This window comes from Trichechus manatus, unplaced genomic scaffold (genome assembly GCF_000243295.1).
Source record: "Trichechus manatus latirostris isolate Lorelei unplaced genomic scaffold, TriManLat1.0 scaffold00120, whole genome shotgun sequence".
In the NCBI taxonomy this organism is placed as follows: Eukaryota; Metazoa; Chordata; class Mammalia; order Sirenia; family Trichechidae; genus Trichechus; species Trichechus manatus.
The window spans coordinates 325,707-344,906 of NW_004444056.1; the positions used below are offsets into that span (position 1 = coordinate 325,707).

The 19,200-nt window shown below is 37.6% G+C and overlaps 1 protein-coding gene across 1 annotated transcript in view; it reads right to left on the reverse strand.

Annotated features, from left to right (window-relative positions):
- ZNF658 (zinc finger protein 658) overlaps positions 1-17,001 on the reverse strand; it is an 18,847-nt gene extending 1,846 nt beyond the window's left edge. Inside the window, exons 1-6 of the mRNA XM_023738586.1 lie at positions 16,468-17,001; positions 15,821-15,879; positions 14,153-14,279; positions 13,768-13,863; positions 1,991-2,164; positions 1-1,396 (exon numbers count right to left, since the gene is read on the reverse strand). The exon at positions 1-1,396 is cut by the window's left edge and continues 1,846 nt beyond it. Of these exons, the coding sequence (XP_023594354.1) occupies positions 1-1,396; positions 1,991-2,164; positions 13,768-13,863; positions 14,153-14,279; positions 15,821-15,835 (1,808 nt within the window). The 5' untranslated portion in view covers positions 15,836-15,879; positions 16,468-17,001. The remainder of the gene's footprint in view (positions 1,397-1,990; positions 2,165-13,767; positions 13,864-14,152; positions 14,280-15,820; positions 15,880-16,467) is intronic.
- Between the last annotated feature and the right edge of the window lie 2,199 nt (positions 17,002-19,200).

Below are 19,200 nucleotides of genomic sequence, written 5' to 3' on the forward strand. Positions count from 1 at the left end.
GTTTTCCCACATTCATTACATTCATAGGGTTTCTCCCCTGTGTGAATTCTATGATGGGTATTGAGGTGTGTCTTCTGGGAAAAAGTTTTCCCACATTCATTACACTGATAGAGTTTCTCACCTGTGTGCATTTTCTGATGTGCTCTGAGGGCTGAACTGTGGGAATAAGTTTTCTCACAATCACTACACTCATAGGGTTTCTTCCCCATGTGAATTCTCTGATGTACTCTGAGGGCTGAATTATGGGCAAAAGTCTTCTCACAGACATTACATTCATATGGTTTCTCACCTGTGTGAATTCTCTTATGTACTCTGAGGGCTGAATTATGGGCAAAATATCTCCCACAGTCATTACATTCATAGGGTTTCTCTCCTGTGTGAATTCTCTGGTGTACTCTGAGAGTTGAATTTTGGGCAAAAGCTTTCCCACATTCATTACATTCATAGGGTCGCTCCCCTGTGTGAATTCTATGATGTGCTCTGAGTGTTGAATAATCAGCAAAAGTTTTAGCACATTCGTTACATTCATACGGTTTCTCTCCTGTATGAACTCTCTGATGTGCAATGAGCTGTGTCTTGTGGGAGAAGGTTTTCCCACATTCATTACATTCATAAGGTTTCTCTCCTGTGTGAACTCTCTGATGTGCTCTGAGGGTTGAATTATCTGTGAATGTTTTCCCACATTCATTACATTCATAGGGTTTCTCCCCTGTATGAACTCTTTGATGTATAATGAGGTGCATCTTTTGGTAGAAAGTTTTCCCACATTCATCACATTCGTATGGTTTTTCCCCTGTGTGAACTCTCTGATATTCTCCAAAATCTGATGTCTTGACACATATTTTCCCACATTCATTACCCTGATACAGTTTCATCTGTGTGTGTGTTGTCTGGTGTATTCTGAGAGCTGACTTCTTATAAGATTTCCCACATTCACTGTATAAAAAATGTTTTTCCTTTGTGTGCATTCTCAGATGTTCATTGAGGTTTGACTTCCGACAGAAATTTTTCCCTTCACTCCATTTATTGAGTTTCACCACATGAGTTCCAGGATGTTGAACAGGGTTCCAGGATGTTGAACAAAGGGATTTCTCACATTCATAAGGTCTCTCCCCTGAGTGGGTTCTCTGCTGCTGAATGAGGTGTACTTCCTGGCAGAAGGATTTCCTACTTTCATTACATTTAAACGACTTCTGTCCTGTGTCACTTTGCTGATACACATCAAGGGCTGTGTTCTGACAAAAAGATTTCCCATATTCACCACATTTGTAGGAGTTCTCTTCTGTGTGAGTTCCCTGATGTACTGTTAGGTCTAGTTTCTGGTAGACAGCATTCGTACATTCACTGTATTTACAGAATTTATCTTCAATTTGTGATTTCTGATGTACTATAAGGGCTGAGCTCTGCCTAAAGTTTTCTTCACATTTATTTCTTTGAAAGGCACTCTGTCCTGTGACAGTTCTCTGAGTTTGAGTGAGGTGTGACTTTCTGCTGAAATGATTCCTACTTTCATTACATTCAGAGGGTGTCACAGCCATGTGAACTTTATTATATTTCACAATGGTTATTTCCTCATAGGATTTTCTACGTTCATTAAGATCAGAAAATTTCTCCCTTGTGCCAGTTCTCATGTGATTAAATAGAGGTGGTTTATCATGTTTCCTAAATTCATCATGCCTACAGGATTTCTCTCCTGTGTGAGAACTCTCAGGCATACAAACAGTCATACCATGCAAAGCTTTTCCAAACTGATTACATTGAAAAGATCGTTCCAAAGTCTGAAATTCCTGATGCTGGTTTATCTTATAACTGAGGGCTACCATGTTTTCTTTATACTCGTAAGATTTTTCTCGGCTATTGGTTCTCTCATGCTTAATATCAAGTCGCCAGTTTTCACATACATTTGTGTAATCAGTCTTCTTTCTGCAATAGTTTCTATTACTAATAATTAATTCAGAAACAAGTGGCAAACTCATTCTACATGACTCACCTTTAGAGGGTATTTTTCCTGAAAAAAGTGGAGCTATGTTGAGATTAAATGGTTTTTCTAAAACTTTCTGTCCTTCTTTATTCAATGTTTTGTCATTGATGAAGACTAATTGCCCCCGATGTTTCTCTTTTTTTTGATGGTTCTCCTCAATGTGGACATTAACTTTGCAATACCCTAAAATAAGAAAAATTGAAAACATGTTTTGAATCTTACATTTCTTATGGAGAAAGGCTCACAGACATATCAATTACGTGTTTTATTCTATGGTTTCTGGTCATGTTTCCAAAGATTAAATAATTCATACACACTCTCTTTTTCCTAATCCATGATGTTTAAAAACAGGTATTATTTCCAGTGCTAGCCAAGATGAAGTAGCCCATTTCTCCCAGGTTCTCCCTCTAAAACTAAAAAAATAAAATAAAACATACAAAAACCCAAAAACCCACTGCTGTTGAGCTGATCCCGACTCACAGTGACCTTACAGGACAGAGTAGAACTGCCCTATAGGGTTTCCAAGGAGGAGCTGGTAGACTCAAACTGCTCATCTTTTGGTCTTAACCACTATGCCACCGGAGCTCCATACAAAGACACTAAAAAATGGAAAGAAGGTAGCTCTCAGGACTTGAGGAATGACATGGTAGAAAATTCTCAGGCTTTTCTTTCTTCTTCACATGTATCCTAGACTGGGCACGGAGAAAGCCTGTAATCCTGGGCCAACAAAGGGCACAAACAGAACTCCATGAAAAGACTAGGTCCCTCTAGCCAAAGGTCCAAGAAAGTGGGGGTGGGGAGTGGGGGGGCATGCTAATGCAACAAAAAAACCTTTTTGACAACACCAACCAACCAACCAGTTGCTGTCAAGTCGACTCCGACTCATGATAACTCGTATGTGTCAGAGTAAAGCTATGCTCCACCTGGTTTTCAAAGGCTGATTTTTCAGAACTAGATCATCAGGCCTTTCTTCCAAGGTGCCTCTGAGGGACTTGAACCTCCAATCTTTCTGTTAGTAGCTGAGCATGTTAACCTTTTGTACCACTGAGGAAATGCACCCAATTGTAATGGGATGAATTTTGTCCTGCACAAAGACATGTTCAAGTCTTATTCCCAGATAACTGTGAATGTGACCTTATTTGGAAATAGAGTCTTTGCAGATGTAATTAATATGTAAGTTAAGATAAGGTCATATAGGATTACAGTAGGCTGTACATCCAATCACTGGTATCTTTACAGAAAAAAACACAGGGACACACAGAAGGAAGAGTCATGAGAAGATAAAGGCAGAGACTGGAGTGATGTAGCTACAAGCCAAGGAGTGCTAAGGATGCCAGCAACCACCAGAAGCTAAGAAGAGCCATGAAATAGATTCTTTCTCTGAGCCTCCATAAGGAACCGACCTTGCCAACACCTTGATTTCAGACGTCTCGATCTGAGGTAGAATATATTTCTACCGTTTTAAGCCACCCAGTTGGTGGTACTCTGATAAAGCAGCACACGGGCCAAACAAAAATGGAACACATCTCTTGTGGTTCTAGTGGGGCTGTACGAGGAGTTAAATCTTCAACGACCACCCTCTTTCCCCACTCTCCCTGCCTAACAAAAGCAGGTGGTGGTGGTATGATTTTCCTGCTCAGTGGTACTGGCAACACCAAGAATGGAGCTAATTTTCCATCCTCCACTTAGAAGAAGCAGGCGATGCTCCAATTACCATGACTAGGTATTGTAAGCAGTGGGGCCTGTATGGAGCTGATCCTCTACCACAGTTGGCAGCAACAAGACTGAACTAGGTGGTTCAAGGCTGACTAGGCAGCTATCCAGTTCTCCCACTTACACAACCAGTGTAAGTGAGACCCAGTGAGGAGCTTAGCCTCAAACTCCATCTAGCATCAGTGTAGTGATGAGAGAGGTTAGGCTCGTCAGCATTTTGTTCCCCATCACACCTGGTGTCAGGGGTGCCCAGTAGGGGGCTAAGCTTCCATCCCCACCTGGCATCAAAAGGTGGCACAAGGTAGATCTATTTGGTACTCCTCGTCCATTCTTTGGATCTTATTCCTTTACTTATGTAGTCCATTTATATGTATTGCAATTAATATATGTAGGTTTATATCCACCATCCAATTACTCATTATCCAATTACACAATCTGTTTCATGTTCTTTCTTCCTTTCTTGACACTTTTAGAATAATCAAACTTCTTTTTCATTTTAAATTTTTTAGCTGGTAATTTTTAGTTGGGTATTCTTTTATTAATCTTTAATTGGACACTCAAGAGAATAAACCATAAATCACTGAATTATAGAAAACTATTACTTTTATTACTTTCCCTATATTGACAGAATCTTGGAATCTTTTAACTCTACTTCTAAACTGCATTTTGTGCTATCACGGTCATGTACTTTGCTTATGCATATATTTTAAAGTTCTCAGGACTTTAGAATTATTGTTTTGAAGGATAAATATTGTTATTTTTACCCATGATTTTAACTTTTCCTTTGTGCTTCATTCCCTATTATCTTTATTCCCTCCTGAATTTTTATATTGCTATTATGGATATTTTCCTTCTGACTGAAGAACTCAGAGTTTTTCTTCTAGTTCAAGATGTTGCCAATAAACTTATTTCATTTTATACCATCTGAAATCATTTTATTTCAAATTTAGTTATGAAGGATATTTCTGCTGGCAATTATTCTCCTTTAGTACTACAAAAATATACCATTCCAGTCTCTTCTGACTTTCAGTGTTTCTACTGAGAAGTCAGTTGTCAGATTTACTTTTGTTACTGTGTTCTAAGGTGTCTTTTCTCATGGGCTGCTTTCAACATTTCACTCTTGACATTGGTTTCAGCAGTTTCACTTTTAATGCGTTGATTGTGTTTTTGTCCTTTATGGGTTTTGCAGAACTTTTGGAATCTCCAGTTTGATGTCTTTTCTAAATTTTGTAAAATCCTTGGGGATTATCTCTTTGAATATTGTTTCTGACCTTTCTTTTTTCTTTCCATTGGGGACTTCAATGATGTATAATAGAACTTTTTTACCATGACCCACTAAAAATTATGTAATTATTTTTCCTTGTCTTCTCGCTATGTTTCTGGTTGTCCACTATTTCAGTTTAATATTTTTGTGTTCCACTGTGTTCAATCAATTCTTAAACACATCCAATAAATTGTTAATTTCAAATATTTTACTTATCAGTTCTAAAATGACCACTTCCTTTTTGGTTTAAGCTCAGGTATGTAAAGAGCTAGAAATAACATTTCTTTTAAACTCACAAGAAGAAAACTGCATTATCAAAAACTTTCATGAACTCAATAGAGAACTGAGATTGCAGGGCAACTAAGTAACCAAAAATACGAAGAGAGATAGATACCTGCCAGGCAAGACAGGGCCTGAGTATTTGTTCACATTGGGCAGATGCTACACATGCACTATAAGCTGGGAAGAAGACAAAACTAAACATTATTAATGAATTGCTAATAGCCGAGGGTGGAACTGTATGAGAGTGCAAAACTCCTACAGGCAGCAGGTAAGAGGTCTGCGCACTATCGCAAAATTTCCCTCCATGAGCCAAACCAGGAGCTCACATAAAAGACTATGAAGAATTCTGAGAATATTTCATTCATAGGACATGCCGGGAGATGGCAACAGCAGCCACTTAAAAAATTTTGCCAGGAACCATATCTTTCTGTATTTGTGGAACAAAAGTCTTAATCTGCAAGGGCAAGAACAACAAAATCTGTTGCTATAGGACAATAATGGCAATTCACAGCAGTCAGGGGAAGGAAAGTAAGAAAAAAAAAAAAGCACACACCCCAAGGAGAGGCAAGAATACATGGTAGGCCCAATACTACAGCTAGCACTTGTGATAATGAAAATCCCCAAACTCAAGGACTCAATTCATTTAACAACAAATGCACATGAAACATTCATCAAGATACACAACATTCTGGGCTCTAAGACAAACCTTCAGAAATAAAAAAGGATAGAAATCATACAAAGTATGAGCTTAAGCCACAGCCAAATTATACTAGAAATCAATAACACAGATTTATCTGGAGAATTAAAAAATATTTGGAAGTCAACAAACTATTAATTAACTCATGGGTCAAAGAGGAAGTGCCCCAGAAAATGAAAAGAAAATAAAGAAAAAAACACATACACAGAAATTTGTGGGATGAGACTAAAGCAGTGCTTAGAGATAAATTTATAGCATAAAATGTTTATATTAGAAAACAAGAAAGGAATGCAATCAGTCATCTAAGCTTCTACTTTAAGAACCCTGACACATAACCACTATGGAAACTTGTACGGCACTTCCCCAAAAAGCTAGAAATAGAAATACCTTATGATCTAGCAATCCCATTCCTAGGTATATACCCTAGACATCTAATAGTAGTGACATGAATAGACATATGCATACCTATGCTCAGTGCAGCATTATTCACAACAGCAAAAAGATGGAAACAGCCTAAGTGCCCATCAGGGGATGAATGGATAAACAAAATGTGTACATACATGCAATGAAATAGTACAAAACCATATAAAGAATAATGATGAATCCTCAAAACATCTTATAATGTGGATGAATCTGTAGGACATTATGCTGAGTGAAGTAAGTCAATCACAAAAGGACAAATACTGTATGATCTCACTTTTATAAGAAGACAAGAATAGATACATACATAGAGACCAATGCTTTTTGTTGGTTACTAGGGATGGTGGGGCAGAGAGGGAGAAGCACTATAGGGAGAAGCACTATCGAGATAGTAGACACTTGTTATTTTTGGTGATGGGAAAGGTAGTATCAAATGTGGGTAAAGTGCACATGCTTGATCAAGGTAAACAATGTCACTAAGAGATGCACAAGAGAAAAGGATGTCTTTGGTAAAGGATATGACAAGTATAATTTTGCAATGCCAACAACAAACAAAAAATATGAGTGTGGTTACAAAAATATGTATACAGGCATGTAAGTGTATGACTATGAATATATGGGTACCTATGTATGTATGCACAGATAGAAGTATCTAAAGGCATTTGTATATACAGGTATATGTGTGTAGGCATGTATATCCATATACATAATAAACCACATAGGGGACACAGGTACGGATACTTTTTAGATATAACGAAACAGCTTACGAGGTTGCTTTTCTAGATTTGAAGGCTTAGGACCATAGTCTTGTGGGACAACTCAGGAATTTGGCATAATATAGTTTCATAAAGTGAAAGTTCTACATGTCAATGTGGTGAGTAGTGTCTGGGATCTTAAAAGCTTGCAAGCGGCCATCTAAGATGCAACTATTGGTCTCTACTTGTCTGGAACAAGAGAAGGAAGGAAACCAAAGACTCAGAGAAGAAAGTAGTCTTCAGGACTCACAGTCTACATGAACCATGGCCTCATCTACCCTGAGACGAGAAAAACTAGATGGTGCTCGGCTGCCACTACCAACAGTTCTGATCAGGGCCACAATAGATGGATCCTTATAGAATGGAAAAGAAATGTGGCACAGAAGTCAAATTCTTAATAAGTCCAGACTTACTGGACTGGTTGAGACTAGAGGACTCCCTGAGACTATCACCCTGAGATATGCTTTAAACCTTAAACCTAAATTATCCCTTGAAGTCCCCTTTTAGCCAAATAACAGATTGGCTCATAAAATAAAGAATATCACCTGTGAGTAATGAGCTTCTATAAGGAAAACATCTACAGGAGACAAAATGGTCAAAAATTACTCTAAAACGAAGATGAGAAGATAAGGGGGCAGGAAACTAGAATACTTAAAATGGTACAACCAGGATGAGAATAATGACATATTGTGAAAAATGTAACCAGTATCACTGAATAATTGTTTAGAAATTGTTAAGTGGGAACTTAATTTGCTGTGTAAACATTTCACCTTAAATACAATGAAATATTAATTTAAAAAAAAAGGACCTTGACAAAGAGAGCATATTAAATCCAAAGCAGGCAGACAGAAGGAAATAATAAAATTAGAGTAGAAAACAATGCAACTGAAAACAGGAAACAACAGAGAAAAATCAATCAAACCAAAGCTTAGTTCTTTAAAAATAAAAATTTTAAATGATTAAAACTAACAGAGGAAAAAAAAGAAGACACGAATTACCAGTATAAATAATGCAAGCTGGGACGTAACTACTTGCATAACATACATTAAAAAAATAATAAAATGACTCAAGACAAAAAAGATAACCTGAAGAGACAGCTATCATAAAAAACTGAATATGCAGTCAAAACATTTTGAAAAAACACCTCCATGCCCAGCTGGTTTCACTAGTGAATTCCACCGAAGATATAAAGAAAAAATAACACCAATTCTACACAGTCCCTTCCAGAAAATGCAAGATGAGGGAACATGTCTCAAATACTTTTATGAGATCTGCATTACCTTCAAAACAAAACGATAAAAAGAAAATTCTAGAAAAGAAACCTACAGACCAGTATCCCCTATGACATACGCACAAAAATCTGAAATAAAAAAAAAAGTAGCAAAAAGAATACACCTATATATATGCATATATATATAAAATACATCATGAGCAATTGAGGTTCATGCAAGGACTGCAAAACTCTTGAAACACTAAAAAAATCAATGTAACATATCATACTAACAATATATAAGAATTAAAACCACATAATCACATCAGTTGATGCAGAAAACGTTTGATAAAATTTTCAAAATCGTTTAACTTAATAAAGGGCCTCTACAAAAAAAATCTACAGCTAAAATATACTTTAAGGGTGTGAGACTGAATATTTTTCCCCTAAGATCTGGAAAAGAGAAGGGTGTCCTCTCTCATCACTTCTACTCAAGATCATACTGGAAGTTGCAGTCAGTCAAATAAAGAAAGGATAAAAATGAAAGATGTGGAAGTCTATACACAAAGTCTCCAAAAGATCTACAAAAAACATCTTTGAATTAGTGTTTCCAGCAAGGGTAGACAGTGAGGTCAACAATCAAAAGTCAATCGTACGGCTATATACCAAAAAAACAAACCAAACCCATTGCCATCAAGTCGATTCCAACTCACAAGCGACCCCATAGGACACAGTAGAACTGCCCCATAGGGTTTCCAAGGAGCGGCTGGCTGGTGGATTTGAACTGCTGACTTTTTGATTAGCAGCCACATCTTCACCACTGCGCCACCATGGCCCCAGCTATGTACCAACAGTAATCAATTAGAATTTGAAATTAGATAAACAAAACAAACCCAAGAAAGTAAATAATATTTAGCATCTGAATGCTGAAAACTACAAAACACTGATGAAAAAAGTCAAAGAAATCCTAATAAATGGAGGCATATTGTTTTTATGGAGTGGATGATTACTATTCTGCTAAGATGTCAATTCTCCCAATTTGATTTATAGATTCAACACAATCCCAATTGAAATCACAGCATGTTTTTCATAAATATCATGAAGCTCATACAGAAGAAGAAAACTGAAGCACTCACGCTACCTGATTTCATGATCTAATATAAATCTACAGTAATCGAGACAATGTAGTATTTGAAGAAGAGACATGTAGACCAATAAAAAAGAATAGAAAGGCCAGAAATAAACTCACACAAATACAGTCAACTGCTTTTTGACAAAGGTGTAAATGCTATTCAATGGAGAAAATACAGTCTTTTAAACAAATGATGCTGGAATAACTAGACTTCCTTTTACAAAAAAAGTGAACTTGACACACACTTCATAATTACCACAAAGAAACTAAGTTTAAAACATGAAACTATAAAACTTCTAGAAAACATAGGAATCAATCTGTGTTATCTTGGGTTTGGAAGTTTCTAGACAGGACACCAACTGCATGATTTATAAAGGAAAATCAATAAATTGCACTTTATCATAATTAATGTTCAGTTTTAGCAGGACTCCCCTGAAACCATATCAACAAAAGCATCACCACCGTCAAGCGAAGAAGAAGTCCTGGTTCCCCACTTAACCTCTGTTGACTCCCCAGTAGTTGGGGAGAAAGGCTGCTGCATTAATACTGGTAGGGGTGGGAGCCCTGGTGTTGCACTGGTTAAGAGCTCAGCTGCCAACCAAAAGATCGGCAGTTTGAATCCACCAGCTGCTCCTTGGAAACCCTATGGGGCAGTTCTACTCTGTCCTATAGGGTTGCTGTGAGTTGGAATCAACTCCATAGCAACAGGTATAAGTAGGTAGGGGTGGGAAATCAGGCTCTACCCTGACACGACCCACTCTGTACTTCCTCAGATCCCAAGGTCCCTAACTTGTCTGCCTTCTTTTTCTACCTTTCAGAATCTTAAGTTTGTTATATAGATTTATATATGTGTAAATTAGGAGCCCTGGTAGCGCAGTGGTTAACAGCTAGGGTTCAAAAGTCAGCAGTTCGAACCACCAGCCACTCCATGGGAGAAAGATGTGACAGTCTGCTTCCATAAAGATTACAGCCTTAGAAAGCCTATGGGGCAGTTGTACTTTGTCCTATGGGGTCACTAAGGGTAGGAATCAACTCGACAGCAATGGGTTTTGGTTTGGTATGTACACACATACTTATATATACACATATGTATATATATACATGCACACATATTTATCTGTACTCTGGACAGAATAACAGGCGCATTTACTTTATCTTGTCCCTGGTTAATGCTTTTTGTATCTTATTCAAATCTCCCCTAAGCAGAGTAATGAACCTAGTCTCCTATATCATCTTCTAGAATATTTCTAATATTGCTTTAATAATTAGTTATTTAAGCCACTCAAATGGATTTATTTTCGTCCATATGGATAAATCAGGATCCTTTGGCGACTGCTGTGCAGTGCCATCTCTCAAAACCTAATTATCTCTAAAGAGAGCATTTTTTCTCAAACCCTTAATCTGCTTCTCTGATCTATTAAATTATTCCACCCTCAGCACCAGATTATTTGATTACTTAGAGCTTTACATAAAGCCTTGATATTCAGTAGAACAAGTCTTCCCAAATTGTTGTTTATGAATGTGATTTTTTTTGGTATTAAATTAAACCTATACCAATATAACCCCACCTTCTTTTAAATAGATGCTTCCTCTCTTTTGTCTTGGTTAGGGTTCGTTAACATTTCATCCATTTTATTGTTTTTTATTCTAAGAAATATTCTACCATTTCTATTTTCCAATATGTTAATTTTTGATTTCACTTTTTTATTAAATTTTCTGCTTTACTTACTATATTTTTGGTCTTGTTCTTGCTTAGTTCATCAATATAAATAACAGACTACAAATTTACCTGTGCCATTAATTTAGTTATATCCTAAGGTTTCTAATATATTATTTTCTAAATATTGTACAATTCTGGATTTCATTTTGTTTCTCATACATTGTTTAAAAGATAATTTTTTACATTTCCATGTGGATTTTCTTGTTTACTCATTTTAACATTGATTGCTAGATTTATCAAACTATGTTCAGAATATTATTTGTGGTAATTCTGATTTCCTGGATTTATCAGAGTTTTCTTCTGAGACTAATATGCTTTCACGATCTTATGGTTATTTCATTGGAACCTGAAAGTCTTGTTCTTTGCTTTAAATATAAACATGCACAAATGAATGGTTCACGTTAATATAAAGGTCATTTATATCCTTGATAGGCCTTCTTATTTAATGTCAAATGTACCTATTATTTCAGGAGAAAGATGTGGTAATCTGGTCCTGTAAAGTTTACAGCCTTGGAAACCCTATGGGGCAGTTCTACTCTGTCTTATAGGGTCACTATGAGTCGGAATAGGCTTGAAGGCGCTAGGGTTTTTGTACCTACTATTTAATCAGATGAGACGTAGCACAACCTTTTAATTCTAATATATTTTAACTTCTTAAAGCTCAAGTATTCTTGGTTTAAGGAACATAGACATTATTTGAGAGGTCATTCAAAATGCTTATATGTTTAAATAGTGCTCTTTAACTAGAGTGGCTTCATTTAATATATTATTGCCTAAATTCAAACCTGATTAATAAATAAAACATGAAACTCTAAATTGTTTTATTTTTATTGACATAACTTTACCATTCTTTTACTGCAATTTCTCTAAGTTACTTAGTCAGGTCTATCTTTTTTACCAATCAATATGATCCAATTATTTACATTTAGTAAATGGCAGATGTTTGATCAAAATTAAGTCAATCTTTATGTTACCATCATGGGTTCAACTATCCTCCAAAAATATATGTTGAAGTCCTAACCTTTCATACCTGTGAATGTGAGCTTACTTGAAAATAGGGTCTTTGCAGATGTAATTAGTGAAATTAACATAAGGTCATACTGGAGTAGGTGGGCCCTAACCTAATCTGACTGGTGTGGAGAACAGACACAGAGAAACACATAGGGAAGAACACCAGGTGGCAATGGAGCCTGGAGCCACCTAAGGCTGGAAGAGGCAAGGAAGGATTCCGCTCCAGATCATTCAGACAGTATGGCCTGCCGACACCTCAATTTCAGACTTCTAGCCTCCAGAATTGTGGCAGAATACATTTCTGTTGTTTTAAGGCACCCAGTTTGTGGTACTCTGTTGTGGCAGTCCTAGGAAACTAATACAGTTATGCTGTCTGTTTATAAGGCTTCACACAAAAAAAAACTTCCAGTAAGTGTGTTTTAACTTCTAATAATTAAGATGATTTCACTATTTTGCTCTAGAAATTATATTGAAAATTATTAACTTTTTGAAATTCCTGGAAATGTTTATTAGCTTAGGCAAAGGCCAAAAAGCACATGAGATGATGCTCGGTGTCATCAGTCATCAGGGAAATCAAAACCACAATGGATGGATAACATCAAAAAGTCGATAATAACAAGTACTGGCAAGGACATGAAGAAATCAGAACACTCATACACAGCTAGTAGGAATGTACAGTAAAACCTGCAAAAGCTGGAACCTGTATAAGGCAGAAACCTGTCAGAGAAGGAAAATGCAAGTATTTCCCAGTAAATACAGCGATAGAAAACTGGTAAGACTGCACCCCGTCAAAGGCAGAAAACTTGTGAGACCCAGAAAAACAAGGCAGTCCCATTGAGTTCCAGCTCTCAGAGGTTTCAGTGTAAAACGGTGCAGCTGGTTTGAAAAATGGTCTGGCAGCTCCTCAATTAGGTAAACAGTTACATGACCCAGCAATTTCACTCCTAGGTGAAGAGAAATGAAAACATACATCCAAACAAAAACTTGTACACGAATGTATCAAAAAAAAAAACCAAACCCATTGCCGTCAAGTTGATCCTGACAGCATTATTCATGACAGGCAAAAGATGGAATGCCAAGTGGGTATCAATTGATGAATGGATAAATAATAAACAAAATGTGTATATTCATATAATAGAATATTACTGGGCCATAAAAAGGAATGAAGAACTGATACATGCTACAACATGAACTTATGCTACGTGAAAGAAGCCAGTCATAAAAGATCACGTATCATATGATTCCATTCATATTTCATGTATTTCCAGAATAGGTAAAGCTATAGAGATAGGGGCTGAAGGCGATGGGGGACTAAAGTGGTGGGGGGGGACGCGTAACAGCTAAAGAGTATAGGGCTTCTTTTTGAGGTGATGAAAAATTCTAAACTTGACTATGGCGATGGTTGCACACATCTGTGAATATACTAAAAACCACTGAATTATACACTTCAAATGATGACTTGTACAGTATGAGAATTATATCTTAATAAAGCTGTTAAAAAAAAACAAAAAACTTTTCAATGTTGTTTCCCCTTAAGGTCTAACTACCCCACATTTCCTTCTGCCACTGCCCAAAAACTCACCTGGGCAGCTCTGGTTTGGAAATTCTTCCTCTAAGGACCAGGGGTCTTCTCCTTGCTCCAACTGAAAGATCACCTCGGGTTTGATAAGGCAATATCCTGTAAACAAGAACAACTAAGGGTATATATAGACCAGATCCGTGGAGTTTCTGGTTTTCGCAGGTGGAGAAAGATACAGCAATAGGAGCAACAAAGGTACTCACCTGAAGTTTTCAACAAGAAGGTAACAACAGAATCATTGTCTCTGTTGCTCTAAAGATTTCAATTACCTTAGGTCTCTTAATCAAAAGCCCAAACAACATTAATCTCTATAAAGTGATCCAGTTTTAACAATTAAAAAAAAAAAGAAATGCACCCTCGAGGGAGTCACATGGTGAGGTCTGCTCACCCACTGAGACGAGGTGGCTGTAGTTCTCCAGCATCACGTCTCTGTACAGGGTCCTCTGAGCAGGGCCCATGTGCTGCCACTCCTCCTGGGTCAGCTCCACAGCCACGTCCTTGAATGACACTGATGCCTGTAACAGCACATCTCTTATCAATCTGAAGAGTTCAGACACAGGTGACATGGAAAATGCTTTTGGAAACCCTGGTGGCGTAGTGGTTAAACGCAACGGCTGCTAAGCAAAAGGTCAGTAGTTCAAATCTACCAGGCGGTCCTTGGAAACTCTATGGGGCAGTTCTTCTCTGTCCCATAGGGTCGCTATGAGTCGGAATCAACTTGACAGCAACGGGTTTGGTTTTTTTGGTTTTATCACGTTTACTGTTGAAAGTTTAAAACAAAATGTTATGAAGGATGCCTACTATGGCCCTGGAGCCCTGGTGGCGCAGTGATTAAGAGCTTGGCTGCTAACCAAAAGGTCGACAGCTTGAATCCACCAGCTGCTCCCTGGAAACCCTATGGGGCAGTTCTACTCTGTCCTATAGGGTTGTTATGAGTCGGAATCGACTCGACAGCAACAGGTTTTTTTTTTCTTATTACAGCCCTAATTTTTTCTTAAACATTGGAGTTACTCAATTATTTAAAGAGGTTTTTATCATACCATAATTTATTTATATATATGTATGAATTATAGATTTTCTTAAGATGAAAAATTAAATATAAATAGTCTTCCTATAATCCTTCCCACATTCCAATATATTTCCTGGCATTCTCTAGGATGTTCACATCCTTCTTAAAGATTACTTCTATAATGGGAGCCAAGAAAGACATACACATAAGTACCCGTAGTATTATACCTGACCAGATTTATGGATAAATAAACATATAAAGAAATCTTCTCAATTTCTAGAAGAGTGGAGAATAGTTTAACAGGGAGTTAGGATCAAAGAGACCAGTATAAGAGAACACCACCTACGTTGAAGTAATAGTACATATATGAGTAGGGACCAATTCACACAGCAGAAGCAGCAACAGATCTGATTACTACTTTCTGATGCAGCTACACTGGTAATAAGGTAAAAAATACTTTACGCTGGTAGCTGCATGAGCAGCTGGTTAAATGCCAGTACCCTAAACTGATATTTGGGAAACAAAAGACAAAACTATGCTAGAAGTTTTACTGAGACAGATGTTTGTGTTGCTACTAAAGGGTCTTTGCAACACAAAGCTGAAACTGTCCATCCCTGAACTATCAGACACATGATTTCAGAGTACAGAGGGGAGATATAGTATGAAGACAAGATATAGTATGAAGACAATAATTTAAGAGTCATTAGTAATTTAGGTGGTAACTGAAAACATCAGAGACAATTAGACAGCTCCTTCAGCACATACAGAAAGAAGAAAGAAAAGCACCAAAGATCATTTGACAGACCATGAATATTAAAATATCAAAAAACCTCAAAAGTAAATCTGCAGCTCCAATTTGGTAAATCTGTAACATCAGAGGAACTGCATCTATCCATATGCCAACTTTGACTTGCTATTAATCTGTACTTCTATATTTTCTCTGAATGGCTCCAAGCCATTTCTACTTCCATTTTTCCATGTTAATGTATAGACCCATAAGCCCTTATACTCTCCCTTGTAAATTAAAAGGGTTATTGAAAAACTCACCTGAGATATATTCATTTTCTGCTCCTCCTAGAAGAGGGTAGAAAACTGTGAAGCTTCAGCTAGGAAGAAGGAAAGAGGAATGGGGTCAGGAAAGACCTAATCTGTCTCACAGCTCCTACGCTGACCCGCCTAAAAATCTCATCACATCAGCTGGAGAAAATGCCTTCCTATGGGAGGATTTCCCATTAACTCTCGAGAAGGGGCAAAAAGCACCACATAGAAGCAGCACCACCTGAACACAGGCAACTCTGACATAATCATGTGGACCTAACCTTGCATTTTCAATGGGTGAAGGTAAACTGTTTTCTATTAATGTGTTAACAATTTATATACCCTTCCAACTAATTAAAGACCAAAAATAAATAAATAAATAAAAAGAACAGGATAGGTTAAATAAATTCAGGTACACCAGAGATGACACGCCCTACCTTCATTAAAACTAATGCTGAAAAACTACTTAGCTGGACTGTTAATCAAGTTCCTATTAATTTTATCTTTACACCTTGAGTCAGAGCAGCCACCAGAAAAAAAAACTCTGAAGTATGGATAAGACACTTTATGTACTAACTATATTTTTTTAACTTTTTGTTCTTAATTAGTTGCAGTTTCTCAAAACGACGTTTTGATAAGATACTTAGGAAATTTACCTGTGTCAGTGAAAAGCACTATGCTTTGGGGAACTCTACAAGTCATTCGTTTGAAGCCCAATATTTTTCAGCTTCCAAAGTGTCCAATATAGAAAACTCTTCCAGTGCTATCATTTCATCCTTCTGTATAGCCAGAAAAGAGGGAGCATCAGTATATCTCCAAATGCCATATATGGTGATAGACATGGTATGAGAGCTGCTCAGAATCCAAAAAGAGAGAAGAAATAAAATGGGAGGCTGTTTAGGATTTCATCATCTCTACCTGATTATGCCTTCCCTAGAGATCATGCCCTTACCACCTCTCCAGTGAAGTGGCTTTTCCTGCATAGCCTGACAGTCATCCATCCCTCTCAACCTCAGGTCACCACCTTCTGCAAGGTGGTCCATAGTATCCACTACCACAAAGTCTGTGCTGGCTTCTGACTGTAGTAACATCAAGTCAGACTCATGCTATGCAGGGGGATCAAGAATGGCTTCTATGTGAGGAAACTGGAACCCTTATCCATTGGTGGTAGGAATGCAAAATTGTACAGCCTCTGTGGAAAACAGTGTGATGGTTGCCCAAAAAACTAAAAATAGAACTACCATATGACCCAGGAATTCCACTCCTAGGTATATACCCAAGAGACTTGAAAAGTAGAGACTCAAAAAGAGACTTGTACATGAACGTTCATGGCAGCACTATTCACAACAGCCTAAATGCCCACCAAGAGAAGACTGGGTAAACAAAATGTGGCACATACATACAATGGAATACTACTCAGCCAGTAGGGAAAATGAAGTCTTGATACATGCTACAGTACAGATGGAGCTTGAAGACATTACACTGAGTGAAATAAGCCAATCACAAAAGGACAAATATTGCATGACCTCACTTATATAAAAAGACAAGAAAAGGCAAATACATAAAGACCAAAATTTATTAGTGGTTACCAGGGGTGAGAGGGAGGAGGAAAAGGGGGGCTAACGGTGATGGAAATATCACATTGGTTAAGGGTAGGGTTGCACAGCTGATTATCACAATTGCTATCAATAAGTTGTGCAACTGTAAAAAGTGGAACTGGCAAAAATTGTGTGATAGGTATATTTACAACAACGACAAAAAAAAAAAAAAAAGAGTAGCTGCTGAGGCTGCTTATGTATAACCAAACACCTCATGGGATTTAGTTCCTTGGTTTGGAGGTTTAGGGTCATGGGGTTTCATGGGACATTCCAGTTAACTGGACTAATAACACGTTTAGCGCTTGTTTTACCTCCTAGTTTGTTGCATAGTGCCTGGGGTCTTAAAAGCTTGCCAGCGGTCATCCAAGGCACAACTGATCTCTATTTACCTGGAACAACATAGGAAGAAGCCAAGTCAGGAAGAGGAGGAGGATATGGAATGTGTGGCTAATTGCTTTCATGAACAACTGCCTCCTTTGCCACAAGACCAGAACTGGATGGTGCCCGGCTACCATTACTCTACATTTTGATCCAAGATTCCATAGAAGAATCCTGATGAAAAGGGGGAAAGTGCTGAACAGAATTTAAAATTTTCATGGACTCCAGACTTTCTGGAGCCATGGAAGCTAGATGAACCCCTGAAACTATTGCCCTGAGGAATCTTTAATCCTTAAACCAAACGTATACCCTGAAGTCACCTTAACAGTTTAGCTTAATGAGTAAAAAAAAGTCTCCCTTGAGCATTATACTCTTTTAAGAACTATCTATATGGGATCAAACTGACAAGAGCAACTCAAAAGACTAGATAGGAACTTTGGGGGGAAGTAAGTTTATGTTAATGAGGGAGGAACAACTCAGAAAAAGAGGGTGAGAGTGGTTGCACAACTCAGAGAGTGCAACTGATGCCACTGAATTGTATGTGTAGGAACTGTTGAACTGGCGCATGTTTTGCTGTGTATAGTCTCAACAACAACCACAAAACTAAATAAAATTTAGAGTAAAAAAAGAATGTCTTCTGGTGGAGCAAATCAGGACCTGCTCCTTCCTGGGTTCTTCTGTTTCTACTCTGAAGCTTTCATGAGGTGTCTACGTCCAAAGTGTATTCTATCAGGTGGGAGTTCTATCTCTGGGGCTCCCTCTTTCATGCCTTAAAAGAGTTGCTTTGTTCCACAGGGGCTGTGACTTGGGCCTGGGAAACAAATTCATGTTATTTGAAACCTTCAGGTAAGACCCTAAACCTGACTCTTTTGGAATTCAGTCAAACTGTGCCATTCAAGACTGCAGCCTTTAGCCACATGAAACTACTGAGCACCTAAAATGTAGCCTAGTGCCACAAGCTGAAATAATATTTTGGATGTTCTGAGTTAAATAAAATACATCAGTAAAATTAACTTCACTTGCTTTCTGGTGGTGAAGAATACTGAATATACTGTGACTGTGGACTGCCAAAAGAACAAACAAATCAGTCAGAAGAAATACAATCAGACTGGTCCTTAAAAGCAAGGATGGCAAAACTTCCACTTGCTTACTTTGGTCATTAGGAAAGAACAATCACTAGAAGAGGACAACATGTTTAGTTAAAAAGAGGGTCAGCGAAGACAAGGGAAACCTTCCTGAGATTGCCACAAAAAATGGACTCAAACATTCCAACAATTATGAACATGGCACAGGACAGGTCAACATTTCATTCTGTTATACATAAGGTCACCATGAGTAGGAGCCGATTCAACTGCAACTAACAACAGGTCAAAAGTTTTAGTGTTTCACATTACCTTTCTATTGGACAGCACT